The sequence below is a fragment of the Hydractinia symbiolongicarpus genome, chromosome 3, assembly GCF_029227915.1.
Source record: "Hydractinia symbiolongicarpus strain clone_291-10 chromosome 3, HSymV2.1, whole genome shotgun sequence".
Lineage (NCBI taxonomy): Eukaryota > Metazoa > Cnidaria > Hydrozoa > Anthoathecata > Hydractiniidae > Hydractinia > Hydractinia symbiolongicarpus.
This window is the reverse complement of record NC_079877.1, coordinates 9,867,422-9,880,736: the sequence shown is the minus strand read 5'-3', so window position 1 is coordinate 9,880,736 and position 13,315 is coordinate 9,867,422. Positions and strand designations below refer to the sequence as shown.

Here is a 13,315-nt window from a genome sequence, read left to right as displayed (position 1 = left end):
TTAATTGATCCAAGCATAAGGAACAAATCCGTTTTTAGCATCATTCCAAAACTCGCACTGTCTTTGTTGGTAATCATCGTTGATCACAGTGACACCACCATCTTGATTGAAAATACCAGTTTGCGTGGTTTTCCAGTCTACCGAACCTTCCTTCATAAACTTCAGCACAGTTGCTCGAATTGATTTCATAAACTCGATATCGCTGCCAGAAACGCTATGCTTCATTACAAATATAATACTCTTATAGCCAAACAGAGCATAAGTATCCCAAATATGAAATGCATTGAACCAATAGATTGGTGGTGCGATGATAGGGGTTGCAGGTGCATTGGTCACGACATACTGATAAACGTTATGATGCTTGCTTTTTCGGAAATCCTTTGCTAACTTGTTTGTCGGGCAGCTCACTCTAACATCTGTTGCCATGGTTTCGTATAAATGTTGCGCCTCTCTATCAGTTGTTAAGTTCTCAGTTTGACTCTTGTATAAATCGTCCCACACTTCATTCATAAACTTTGATCTAAAGTTATCCAATCGACCTTTAATAAATTCTTTAACTTCAGACGAAGCGTTTTCGCCTATAAATCTTTTAACTGGCTCAACGTTTATCTCCTGGGCAGTGTAACCCATCAGAATAGAAACATTCGTTGCACTATTGAAGTTGATTTGTGATAGATTCTTTGGTGGTTTAGGAACAACATTTCCATCAACTACAACAAGAGCACCCGCAAGGAATCCCTTTGTTGGGAAATCAAAAAGGTCTGGCCCATCCCAATATGGATATACCTGTCCTGGAACAGCTTGGTTCACTTCTTCTGTATTTAAACCGTACAGGCATGTTCGAATCTCGTCTGAGGTGTTAAACGTTCTACATTTACTATTGTTGATAAAAATACGATTCTCGTTCTCAGCATCGATGTAGGATTTCTCAAATTTAGGAGATCCGCTCATTGGTATTGCTTTATGAAACAATCCGTCAGCTAATGGAGAAGCAAGCAAAGCGAATATAGCTGTACCACCAGAACTTTCTCCACAGAGAGTAACAGAGTTAGGGTCACCTCCAAAGTTTTTGATGTTACTTTGAATCCATTTCAGCACTAGTATTTGATCCATTATTCCATAATTTCCATCTGTTCCATTTTTCCTTAATTCCTTCAATGTTAAAAATCCAAAGGCGCTTAAACGATAGTTTATGCTGACTGATACGATATTCATGGATGCGACAAACTCGCTATCTGGTGAATAACCGTAGGTTTCGCCTTCGCCATTCATCAAGCCACCTCCATGTATCCACACAAACACTGGTAAGTTCCCTGTCAGATTAGGAGTGTGGACATTTAAATATAAACAATCTTCAGAACCAACAGTCTTTCCCTTTACAACTTGTGCACATTTATTTCCAAACGTCTTCGCAATAAACGTACCCTTCCAACAATTTCTTTTGTCATCACTTAACCGAACAGGTGGAGCCCATCTCAAATCACCAACAGGGGGTTTCGCGTAAGGAATACCTTTATAAACATATGTCGTCACATTCTTGACAGTCGAAAAAGCAAGAACCCTTTCTGTTATTCCCTTGACAGGTCCACATTCTGTTTGAACGACAAAATCATCGATTTTGGTACCGTCGCCGTCGCTGTCGCTGTCGTCGCTGTTTTTATGAACGACAACTCCGACAATAACAGCAACAACAACAACGACCAACACGATACCTAAGATCACAAATAGTTTAACCTTGCTGATCATCTTGCTTGCTTGTTAAAACGCTGAAGTTTGACCTACATAATTAACTTACAAGAAAACAATCTCCTCACATATATTAAGTAAATATATCACCATTAAGAAACACAGCACATCATAAAGACATCAAACGTCTCCGCTATTGATGTTCGTGAATAAAAGAACAAACCATGACTATTGTTGGTGTACTAATAAAAAGCAAAGTGATTTATTAACCTGTATTTATGAGAGCAAATATCATCACCACTCCTCCCCACGTCTTTTTTTAACCTTATGATAACTTTGAAAATATCTCAATACAAATTTATGTTTATTTCGGACAAAAATTTTAAGTTTGATTCTGCTGCAGAATTCTTTAAACGTTTTTTGTGGCTTCTATTAAAATCGGTGGAATAATTTTTTTGTGGTCATTTGCATCAATCACAAGAGAACAAAAAGCCTTATGCGTAATGCTTACGTACGCACTCTCGTTATCTCTTCTTGTGTTTTGGCTGTGACACAGAACATCAACTTTCTCTACATTTTTTATTTCTTTCCTTAAGGCCGGGGCAAACGATTCCAACATTCCATCCAACATGAATTGTTAGACAAATTAGCTTTATCCAACAATGTCGTTCATTCATTCATTAACACATGCTCTACTCATTCATTTCAAACTAAACATAGCGTCGGCAGAAGACATGCTCCTCCCGATTATTTTATCAGATTTCGCTGATTCTGATGAAGAAAAGCCTCGAAGGGGCAAAACAAGAGAGTGGGCCGAAAGGAGAGGCCAGTTTGGAACATATGAGACTTTGGTCAAGGAGTTGATAGTGGAGGATCGGATGTCATTCAAGCAGATGTTTAGAATGAGCGTGGAAGATTTTTTTGAGTCACATTGACGATCTCATTTCCCCCCAATACACAGCTTTTCTACCATCTTTATTTATACACAATTTCCTTGAGAACTTTTCTAATAAAAATGTTCGATTTTCTTTCGATTGACGTCATCATAATTCGAATGTTGGACGAAAAGTGTTTAAACGATTCCAACAGGAAAATCGAGCGAGAAAAAAGAGGCAAAATTTGTATGAAAAGTTTGATGGTGAACTTTCATCCAACTATTTTTTTCTTCTTTTGATGTCATTTTTTCTTCTTTCATAAATTTTACTTTCGTTCAAACGATTCCAACATTTATCCAACATGGGTGTTGGTTGTGTGTTGGATGGAATGTTGGAATCGTTTGCCCCGGCCTTTACGAACAGCAGTCAATGTGAGAAAAAGCACAAACAAATACAGAGAATTTGTCGAAAAATGAGGATCCTGCCACCTCCCTTTTCCCAACTGAAGAAACATCTTTCGGGCAGCCTGAAACAATATCGAAATGAAAATTGAAAATGGGAATTCTGACAGAAGTTTCATTAATTTTGTTCGCGATTATAAACATCAAAATATTAAAATAACATCAAAACATCTTTTTCTTCCTTTCTACTTCAAGCCTGCAAAAACAACCAACAAAAAAAAATTTAAAATGAAATGTTCGCTTTATAGTAGAAATTTATCATTAAATAATTTAAAATACAAAATTCTAAAATATAGGAAAATATTTAAATACATTAAAAATTATCAGTGCGCAAGTGCACATGTTAAATACTTATAAAGACTTTACATACAGAATTAAAAATTAAACTATTCGTTAGCACGTGGAAAGTCCACGGGAACTTAGATGAAAACATTTCGTGCATTTTTTACACGAATTTGATCCTTATACTGGTATTAATGTAAGACCACAACCAAATACGCAATTTCTTTAGTGTTGCAAGCGAACTATCAACATTCACTACCAAAGCAAATTATATGTTCAAAACATTTTTGTGCTTAGAAACAAAAATCTCCTTTTTTTTAATCATGCTTAAAGAGAAACCAGGTTACTTTTTACTTTGACCGCTATTGACATCTGGGAAGTATAAATGATATGACAACGAAGCTTGACACAATACCTAGCAAAAGTTAAAGTTATTTGACATGTAAAAATAATTCTAAGGTCATTATTTTTTCAAAAAATGTATTTTTTATATTTTTTTAAATTTTTTTCCTCTTTTTAAATCATATACCTAATTTGATGTCAATATATTCAGGACAAATATAACTAAATCGGAAGAGATGCTTCTTTTTGAAATGTTAGAAGTGTTACAAGCACGAAAAATTTGATTTTTTTATGAAAAATAAAATCCATTATTTAAGAAAATAAAATAAAATTTCTTTTTTCAATAACTTTTGTTTTAGGCGAGGTATAGGTATTAACAAAATTTAATGCGTTTCATTGAAACTGTAGAGTTATATTTTGCGCCTAATGTGTTAAATTTTGTTAAACACGCTTTTTACGCGAAAGCGCAAAATTAGTACGAATCACTGTACATAATTTCATCGTTCTTTATAAAAACAAACACTTTTGCTCCACCAAAAATGTAGTCAGCACAATAAAATTTCTTCTATACTTTCCCAATCCATTGCTGAATTTTAATCAACGTCAAAGCCGCTTAAAATTATGTTCAATATGGGAGCTATTCTACAATTCTTAAGATAAAAACAAAACACTAAAAATATACAAGATTTATACAAAACTATGTGCAAGCAAGTAGTTCCTTGGTATAAGACTAAACAAATTTACTGACATAAAACAAATATAAACACATTTCAATACCACAAGTCACCATACAAGTCACGCTTTGATGCATTCATCAATTCTTTTCAATGCTTCGAGACCTGTCATGGACAGTGGAATATCAACCGATCTTCTTACCTGAGGATCATTCGGATTGATTCTAATCAATCTTGTGTTTTCGTTAGTTGAATTCTCGACAGTTTCTTCACTAAAATGTCTTACAGTAGGTATGACCAAACCAGCACCAATCTCAACAACAACAAGTGGTTGGTTTCGCACATTTTCCAGCCAAGGCCATAGTCTGGACAATTGTTTATCAGTTCTATCTGTTACCCACCAAAGGTCGTTAAACAGCAGTACATTAGGCCGGGCCAGCATCTGATTCGCAGAAGGAGCACCTAAAAGAGAAATAAGACAGTGAGACGATAAATTATTTTGTTAACAAGATAGAGAAACAAAAATTAAACAAAACAAAACAAAAACAGTGGTCAATAATGCATAGAAAAAATGCACCTTTTTTGTAACTGACAACTGACTCCAATACATAAAAAATATCTATATAATAATAGCCGTCGTCTGTCTGTATGTCTGTCTGTTACGGAAACACGAAATGCGACATATAAAGAACAAGCGACCCCGTGGATTTTTCCACGGGTTAACGACTAGTTTATAATATTATCTGTTACAATACCCAAAACAATGCTATGTGAGCCAAAGATGGTAGGTGCAAGTAAGGTTGGGTGAATTTTTTCACTGTCTGTTAATATTAAGTTTCTCAATAGTAACCGGGAGACCCAGCATAATTTTCTTATTACCGGGAAATCAGAATAGTTGAGGTAGGGAAAATTACAGCGGGTTGCAAATGATTTTTCTGCCGCCAGAATACTGACTGCGCTTCGTAATGGGTGACTTTTATTCATCTGATCATTATCGGGAAATCCTTTGTTTTAAGCGCAAATGGCCTCACTCACCCAACAAATTTGATTAGATATTGTACTTTTTAGGATGATAAGATGTGACCACGCTGACGCTGATTTTGTGTTAATGGGTGGATTAAAATTTTAGAGATTTGCTCTAATATTTTTTTGCCTCCAAGCTTTTGTAAGAGAGAAACTGAATTTTGATGTCCTCGAAATGTTAGTTAACTAGGATAGTTCAACAGCTTAGTGGGAAATAATCTAGTTGGGCCTTAGTTTTCCAATCATTTTAAAGTATTAAGAAAATTTATAAGAATTTATAAGATTTTAGCTGTTTTTAGAATTTTTTTTGAATAAAAGGGAAAAGACGTACAAAAAAGAGATTTCGAATTAGTGAAAGTATATAACATAGAATCACAAGAATGAAGGATGAATTGAACAAGGAACACAAATTGGATTCATTAGATTTTATTTCCGTATAAGTCGATGCAGAATATATATTTTAGGATTTTAAAAGTCTTCAAAAAAAAAATCGGGAAATTTTAGGATTTTTGGGCAGCGTGGGAAGACTTGTGCTTTCGAGTCGTTTGATAATTTGAGGTATTTTTCTTCCTATAAAATCCATAAACAGATCATAAAAATTAAACCAAAAACATACCTGGTGGTCCAGTTGGAAGGGGTGGTTGTGCTTTCAACGTCTTATGATCAATTACAAGGTCCAATTCTTCTGGTGTTGCCCAAATGGACTCATCACCGTTAATTGTTTGCAGAAATTGTAAACTACCATGACACTCAACTATCCTGTACTTATCGTAACCAGCTTTTTGAAATTGACCATCAACATTACTTGTGTAGACAAAATAACCACACTCCATCTTCTCTCCCCATTTTTTAAGAATTTCAAAACCATCATGTGGCTGGGTAGTTCTATAGAGCTTTATTCTGTGACCGAAAAATCCCCAAGCGAATTGAGGATCATCTTCAAACCAACTGGGTGTACTCTAAATGTAAATTTTAAATAACATGAATAAATAATACGAATAAAAAAAAAAAAAAAATTAGGTGAAATATATAGCTGCATGTCAACGACAACTATGAAAGTTGGGAGGCACTGACACAAAGAAGGTCAACACTGTGGTAAAAGGCTTAAGTACCTTACCCTACTGTTTTGTGTCAGTAATCTCATGTGAATAACAATAAATAACAAGTTAGAAGCAAAAGTGATCAAATTTCGTCATTGGGACACTTTGTATGTGAGAGAAATAAATGATAACATTCCACATGCAAAACTAAACGCTGTGAAGAAAACACAAATGGTTATAGATTCTTTTCGAAAAATCAATTCACAGACTCCCTTGCCCCTATTGAAAAACAAAAAATTATAATTGTTGGCTGCATATGACCAAACATGACCAGATAAAGAGCGTTTAATTTTAATAATAATATTTCTAACATTTTTTAGCTGCTTTAGTCCAACACACACGAGTCCAAAATCACAAAAATTAGACCTTCTTCATGTCACAAACTAGCTATCTTTACTTATTTTAAAATTAAACAACCTAAAAACCTAAAGGGTTATCATACACAAACAATCGCCGTTTCACAAGGAATCCTTAAACCACTGGTCTCTCGAGACTTTCCTCAGTGGTAGCACCCTCCATCAAGCATCATCATCATCACCATTCTCGGCTTAACGTCCGTTTTCCATGCTAGCATGGGTTGGACGGGGTATATTAATGACCCTCTTCCAATCTGATCTAGACTGTGCTAGATCTAAACTCAACTTCCTCTGTATCAAGTCTGTCCTTATAACCTCCTGCCAAGTCTTTCTGGGTCTGCCTCTGGGCTTTGCGTCAGGAACTATCAAGTCGCTACACTTTCTTACCCAATTATTCTCCTAAGTGCCCCAACCATTTCAATCTTCTAATCTGGATAACATCTTTAATTGTAGGGATACTTAGCCTGCTTCTTAGCTCATTCTTAGCACGAAATTTAAACTCTCCATCATGGGTTACATACATTACTTTACCAAGAAACACTACAAAATCTTAATAAATACATTTATACAATGTATATAACATTATCTGCCAGTCTAATACACACAAGGTTAAAAAAAAATCCAACCCACCTGTTTCGACCTCCTGAAATTGTGAGAAATGCAAAACAAAACCAATTTGAATTTTTAATTCCATAATCTCTCCTAGATTATTAGTAGACGGACAAGATTTAGTTATTACCTTAGATTTGAATTTGATGATAAACAATGATGGGGTGAAAGATTAATAAACACATTGTTCATGTGTGTAGTGAAGTTTTAAAGAGGAAAATTATCCCAAAACGAATTCACATGTTTTTTGCATTTTCCCATAAATTTCATCAATATGCTATAATATAATTTTACTTCGCCTGTATAAAGAATACATCAAGACATACCTAATGTTGGATAGATACCATGTTCTAAAGTTTATGATTTTCATTAAAAAAGAAAATAAATACCATTTCTGGTAGGGTTAATCCCCTTTCTTTTATTGGTGGATATGCTTTCCAAAGTCCTTCAGGTCCTCGATAATCTGGCAAACCAGAGTCCACTCCCATGCCTGCACCAGTAGTGATAAGCAAAGCTTTTGCATTTTTGATCGCTGAAGCTGCTTGTTTAATGTGATCAACCATTTCTCCAATGTGCACTTACTTTCCAGAAGAATCTTTTGCTTTTAAAAATAAAGAGTGTATATACAATTACTATTTTTTGAATTTCTACAAGATCAAGATTAATCCAACATGGTTGCCAGAAAAAACCATAAATTAAATGTTAGGTCATTTTAGGAAAGTTTCATCAAATGTTTACGATATACCCGGAACATTGATCAATATTTCAGGAAAATTTGGGAAAATAACTGCAAATATTTAGGACAAATTTACTTGATGTGACATTTGTATTTTACACAGTGAAATTATCATGCTCAAAAATCTCAGGAATATAAAGAGAAATTGTAATACTTTTTCACATTTTTTCATGCAATTAAATTATATGCCTGTGAATTAATATTTTTATGAATGAATAATAAAATTCCAAGTAACCATTATTTTTTTCGTCATTTTGTGCCAACTTTTCATGAAAATCCTAAACTAAACATTGATTTTCTTCACAAGGATAAAACATCATAAAAGAAATTTAGGAAAATCAGATAAATAATTTAGGAGAATGACCAAATTTTAGCTTATTCTATATTAAGATTGGTGGTGTTCCTTAAAACAACATTTAATGCCTTTCACTATCTATGATTACATGAAAAATTGAAGTATGTAATCGGCACATAAAAAAGTGAGAAAATACTGTTAAACATATACTATTCACAGTTCCTATAAAAAGCTCATGAGACTAATAAACAGCTACAAAACTTTTGTAAGCCATGTTGCTGCAAATTTTTTTAGCCTTTATTATATGCAAGAGAAACTAACAGTACATATTACTTTAATTGGATAAACTTTCATGAATGAAGAAATTCGGAACATTTCGCAAGATTAACTTTCGTGACTGAAGAAACCCGTAAATTTTTGCAAGATAAACTTTCGCGAACAAGAATTTTTCAGCTAGAAAATTCTTAGCATAATTGAAAATGTTATAAATTTTCCTCCTTGAAAAGATTTCTAAGTATTTTGTGCGTTTTTGGTGAAAAATGATAAAATAGCTTACTGGACAAAGTTTTGCGAATGAAGAAACTCGCACATTTTCGCAAGATAATTTTTCGCGAAAATGGCAAATTCGCGAAAGTTTCTCTTGCAAAAGTTTCTCCAATTAAAGTATATATAAATAAAACTTTTTTACAGAATAAAGGATAGTCAATACATTTACTTATCTCCAATATACACAACAGTCATATATAAATAAAAATATATTATTTTTAATAAAATCTCCATTAACAGAATAGAGAACTTGGTTGATTCTGCAAAAGTTCTTCTGAAAAGGAAATTTAAACCTTAAAATAATTATCCATGTGGAAATAAACAGCACATTAATTCAAAAATTTCAAAAAAATCTTTTCCAGAAAAGCTTAATATAGACTTTATCTTAAACACACTGTACCTTACTGTACCAGGTTAGGTAACAAAGAAAAAAACTAAATTAACAAACAAATAAACAACAGATCCAATATAAAAATTTAAAAAAATTAAATTTATTTATCCATATATGCATCTATCGCTTCTAAAGCATCTAAACAATTCATTGGTAAAGCAAAATCTACTGGTCGTATTACTTGTGGTTCATTTGGGTTTATTCGAATCAAATAACTGTCTTCATGTCTAGAGTACTTTATAATTCCCTGACTGGTGTTCCGAATAGTTGGAACAGCTAATCCTGCACCAATTTCCACAACAACAACTGGTTGTTTCTGTAGTAGCTTAACCCATTCATAAAATCTCTCTTCTTGGTCATCAGTTCTGCCAGGTAACCAGTATGCATCACCAAACATTAAAATATTTGGTCGTCCCATAACTTGTTTTTCTATTGGTAAACCTATAATCATAATTAAAGGCCATATTAATATAACAGTTACTAGTAAGTTGTAATGCTGTTTATGGACAGGAGCTTTGGCAGTTTCTGAAGCACACACTCAAAAGGATATTTTTGGACTAAAGTGTGATAAAATAGCGATTTTCAAAAACGTCATTGCCAATTTTATAATTTTCAGACAAAAAACAAGCTTGAAACAGTTTGAATTTCAAGCACATAAGAGCCAGACCTGGTGGCCCAGTTGGTAGAGGTGGTTGTGCTTTTAATGTCCTATTGTCAATTACAAATTCTAAGTCTTCTGGTGTTGGCCATATATAATTGTAACTTTTTGTTGGTTGCATAAAGTGTATGCTTCCATGACACTCAACAACCCTTTCTTCACTGAAGCCAGCTTTTTGAAAATGGCCATCAACATTGCTTGTGTAGACAAAATAACCAAATTCCTTCTTTTCTCCCCATTTTTTAAGAATTTGAAAACCATGGTGTGGCTGAGTGTTTCGGTACAACAATAATCTGTGACCAAAAAATCCCCAAGCGAATTGAGGATCACTTTCAAACCAACTAGGTGTACTCTAAAACCAAGGAAAATAAGAGGATCATATCAACCACCAAAATAATTCTAATTGTGCATAAAAGGCCTGCAAATTTAACTAACCCAAAATTAATAATTCATAATATAAAATAATTATAAATAACTTTATTAAAATTTCTAAGTTTGGAAGATATTTATTGTTTTTAACACTGTAAAAAGGATCAGTAAAAATCAACATAATAATTTGGCACATTATTAATAAGGCGGGGATGTGAAGGCTAAGCGGTGAAGTAAACAGCGTAACGGTGCAGAGAGTTGTAGTTCTCTGATAACAAAACTGTAACATGGAGTCATTATCTGAGAAACACAGAGATACTCCTAAGTACTTGAAATGTTATCCTCCACATTTTTCTTAATTCATCACATTTTTGAGGGCTTTTATGTAGCACAGCTAAATAAATAATGGGGTTGAAATTTAAATTATATACAGAATTTATTTCTCAATTTATTTCTCATAAAAATTGATGCCCCAGGGTATTATAATTGGGTATCAATTATTTTTGTAAGGATTACCTAAAGACATGTAATAGATTTTATAAAAATAGCAAATTTGGCCAAAAGTTATTAGGACTGATTATTCCTTTCCAGACGAAAAGAAAATATGACCTTTAACACACTAACTGATGATTAAAAAAATCACATGTTTGGCCACCATAGAAACAATTTCGGTGGTACAGGAACAAAAATTTAACAAGGAATAATAGAGAGGTTTAAAATAAGAATTTTTTTTGAACAAACAAGGCAATTGCACTAAACTTGTTGTGCAAAAAAAGTTTTTTGTGTTGTGATATTGGATTATTCATCAGAAGAGAATGAATGTCACTTTTTTGGGTGTTGCGGTTGGAAAAATGATGACTCGCAAGATGAAGTGCCTATCCTTTTTTTCATTGATAAGACTGTACAGCTACACAGGTTTTTTGCTATGAAACCTTAAATATTTTTGGAATAATGCTTTGTTACTATGTATGCATTTTTATAAAAATGGAATGGCAGTAAAGCATATAACTAGCATATACAACACTATTATCACTAATTTTCTAAAGCTTTATAAAAAAAGACCTGCTTTCCTGTGAGAACTGCATCATTTGTTGTGGATTCATAAGATTTTATCTTCTGGGTTTCAGGCCGTCCTTATATCACCAAATCAGTCCTTATATTGCCACCCTCTTAACAAAACATATTCAGACTACAAATATACCCATGTAATTCAAATAGTTTAAAGCTCTCAGTTAGGGTTATCTTCTTAAAAGCGCTTTTTAAATGTTAGTGCCAAGCATGCTCCTAAAATGCCACCATTTGATTGAATACTCTTTAAATGCATGTTAAAGTTTATTATTATTTATTATTATTTAGGTAGCTATGTTTTCTTTGGTTTACAACTTCAGTTATATAAAATTATACCGCTATCCTAGTTGGACTAAAAGTTCTTTTGAAATGAGTACGTGTTGTAGTTTTTTATTTTTATTTTTTACTTTTTTACCTGTTTTCCGTGTCATTTCTGAGTTTCATCCGCATACCAAAGAACCTCAAAGGCCCCTGGGATTAATTAATTTTACGCACCTGGTTTATTTAACAACTTTAACCAATAGGCCTTCAATCCCATGTCTCACATGATTGTGATGGTCAATGCGCTGCTGCTAATCTAGTAAAAAGTTCTTTACTGACCTTCTAAATCAAAAAAACTTGCTGAGTCAAACTGTAAACAACAAAAACTCTGTCTATGTGAGCTTTTATTTGTTTTTTACACTTTTGCAGACTTTTTTACTGAAAGCTGATAACTTTTTAGCAAGGGATGTAGCAAAACAAGTTATTACTCATGTTCAGTGTATGTGTTACAAGGTCATGTTCAGTTCCTTAGATGTTTCCTGCATCTGTTTATACCAAAACAACATTCCATAACAGCGTAGATGATACATTTTCGTTCTTGTGGCAAAAACTCTTGTGCTGGAGGCTCACGTGACAATTACTTAATTTTTTTGCAGTCATTATGAATGGAGGGAAAACATTGCAGAATTTTGCGCAGACTTAAAAGTTTGCAACATTGCTGAATTAAATAAATTTTTTAAAATTATTCAACAAAAAAATGAAATATATATAAATTTTACCATCTCCGGAAGTGTTAATCGCCTCTGTTTTATGGGTGGATATGCTTTCCAAAATCCTTCAGGTCCTCGAAAATCTGGCAAGCCAGAGTCCACTCCCATGCCTGCACCAGCTGTAATAATCAATGCCTTAGCATTCTTTATCACCGAAGCAGCACGTTGAAAGTTCAATTTCATGAGACTTGTAGCTAGTTCTGAAGGAAACCTGATCTAATTTTTTTTTAATCAAAAAATCTAATTTCATTTCATTGATTAAAACGTAACAGGCTTTCAGTTTCATCATCATCAACTTTGCTAAGCACTGTTCTGCCTATTATTTTCTGACCAAGCTCGATATTATCCAAATAGTAAACAACAAAAATTGCGGAAGAATTCACTACTAACACGTTGCATTCTGAAAAAGTGAGATTAAAGTTTTCATTTCTAGTCGTACATTCGTTGTGCTGTGAAAGAAGTTGTTGGAAAGAAGATTTTAATCACGATAGTTTTAATTCTTCAGTATGCGACAACTAAAAGGAAAGGCTGTCAAAGAAAATGCGAAAATGAAAAAGGAACGACGGGAAGCTTTTAAGCAAGGACAAAAACAAGTTCTTACAGTCGCGTTGCCTGTGCTACTTGGAATCGTATTTCTCATTGTATTATACGTAGTTATGAAAACCAGCCAGAAGAAGAAAGAACTGTGAAATAAAAAAAAGAAATTTTGTATATATATAGCTACTAGCTAGCTGGATGACTGATGTGACAAACCAATGGGACAAATGGTTGGAAGAACATACTTAGCTAGCTCGCTACATTTTGATAATGAAT

At 33.5% G+C, this 13,315-nt stretch overlaps 3 protein-coding genes across 3 annotated transcripts; all 3 read right to left on the bottom strand.

The window, feature by feature from the left end:
• LOC130636815 (carboxylesterase 1F-like) lies at positions 1 to 1,746 on the bottom strand. The gene has a single exon (XM_057446663.1). It carries the CDS (start codon positions 1,744 to 1,746, stop codon positions 1 to 3), a length of 1,746 nt encoding a protein of 581 aa, XP_057302646.1.
• A 1,512-nt stretch (positions 1,747 to 3,258) lies between these two features.
• On the bottom strand, positions 3,259 to 8,035 carry LOC130635604 (NAD-dependent protein deacylase-like). The gene is made up of 3 exons (XM_057444979.1): positions 7,798 to 8,035; positions 5,960 to 6,302; positions 3,259 to 4,782 (listed from the first exon to the last, which is right to left on the bottom strand). The coding sequence occupies exons 1-3, from the start codon at positions 7,969 to 7,971 to the stop codon at positions 4,442 to 4,444; spliced, it is 858 nt and encodes a 285-aa protein (XP_057300962.1). The 5' UTR covers positions 7,972 to 8,035; the 3' UTR covers positions 3,259 to 4,441.
• A 509-nt stretch (positions 8,036 to 8,544) lies between these two features.
• On the bottom strand, positions 8,545 to 12,796 carry LOC130635605 (NAD-dependent protein deacylase-like). Its single transcript, XM_057444980.1, has 3 exons — positions 12,512 to 12,796; positions 10,044 to 10,386; positions 8,545 to 9,817 (listed from the first exon to the last, which is right to left on the bottom strand). Exons 1-3 carry the CDS (start codon positions 12,683 to 12,685, stop codon positions 9,477 to 9,479), a joined length of 858 nt encoding a protein of 285 aa, XP_057300963.1. The 5' UTR covers positions 12,686 to 12,796; the 3' UTR covers positions 8,545 to 9,476.
• Positions 12,797 to 13,315: the final 519 nt, after the last annotated feature.

What these genes read in the sequence shown, in the direction of transcription:
- LOC130636815 (XM_057446663.1), bottom strand. Translation starts at nt 1,746, where the DNA reads ATGATCAGCAAGGTTAAACTATTTGTGATCTTAGGTATCGTGTTGGTC.
- LOC130635604 (XM_057444979.1), bottom strand. Translation starts at nt 7,971, where the DNA reads ATGGTTGATCACATTAAACAAGCAGCTTCAGCGATCAAAAATGCAAAA. An exon ending in GATTAACCCTACCAGAAATG is followed by an intron (nt 6,303 to 7,797) that starts GTATTTATTTTC and finishes ATTTACATTTAG; the next exon opens with AGTACACCCAGTTGGTTTGA. An exon ending in CCTTCCAACTGGACCACCAG is followed by an intron (nt 4,783 to 5,959) that starts GTATGTTTTTGG and finishes TTTCTCTTTTAG; the next exon opens with GTGCTCCTTCTGCGAATCAG.
- LOC130635605 (XM_057444980.1), bottom strand. Translation starts at nt 12,685, where the DNA reads ATGAAATTGAACTTTCAACGTGCTGCTTCGGTGATAAAGAATGCTAAG. An exon ending in GATTAACACTTCCGGAGATG is followed by an intron (nt 10,387 to 12,511) that starts GTAAAATTTATA and finishes CCTTGGTTTTAG; the next exon opens with AGTACACCTAGTTGGTTTGA. An exon ending in TCTACCAACTGGGCCACCAG is followed by an intron (nt 9,818 to 10,043) that starts GTCTGGCTCTTA and finishes TTATGATTATAG; the next exon opens with GTTTACCAATAGAAAAACAA.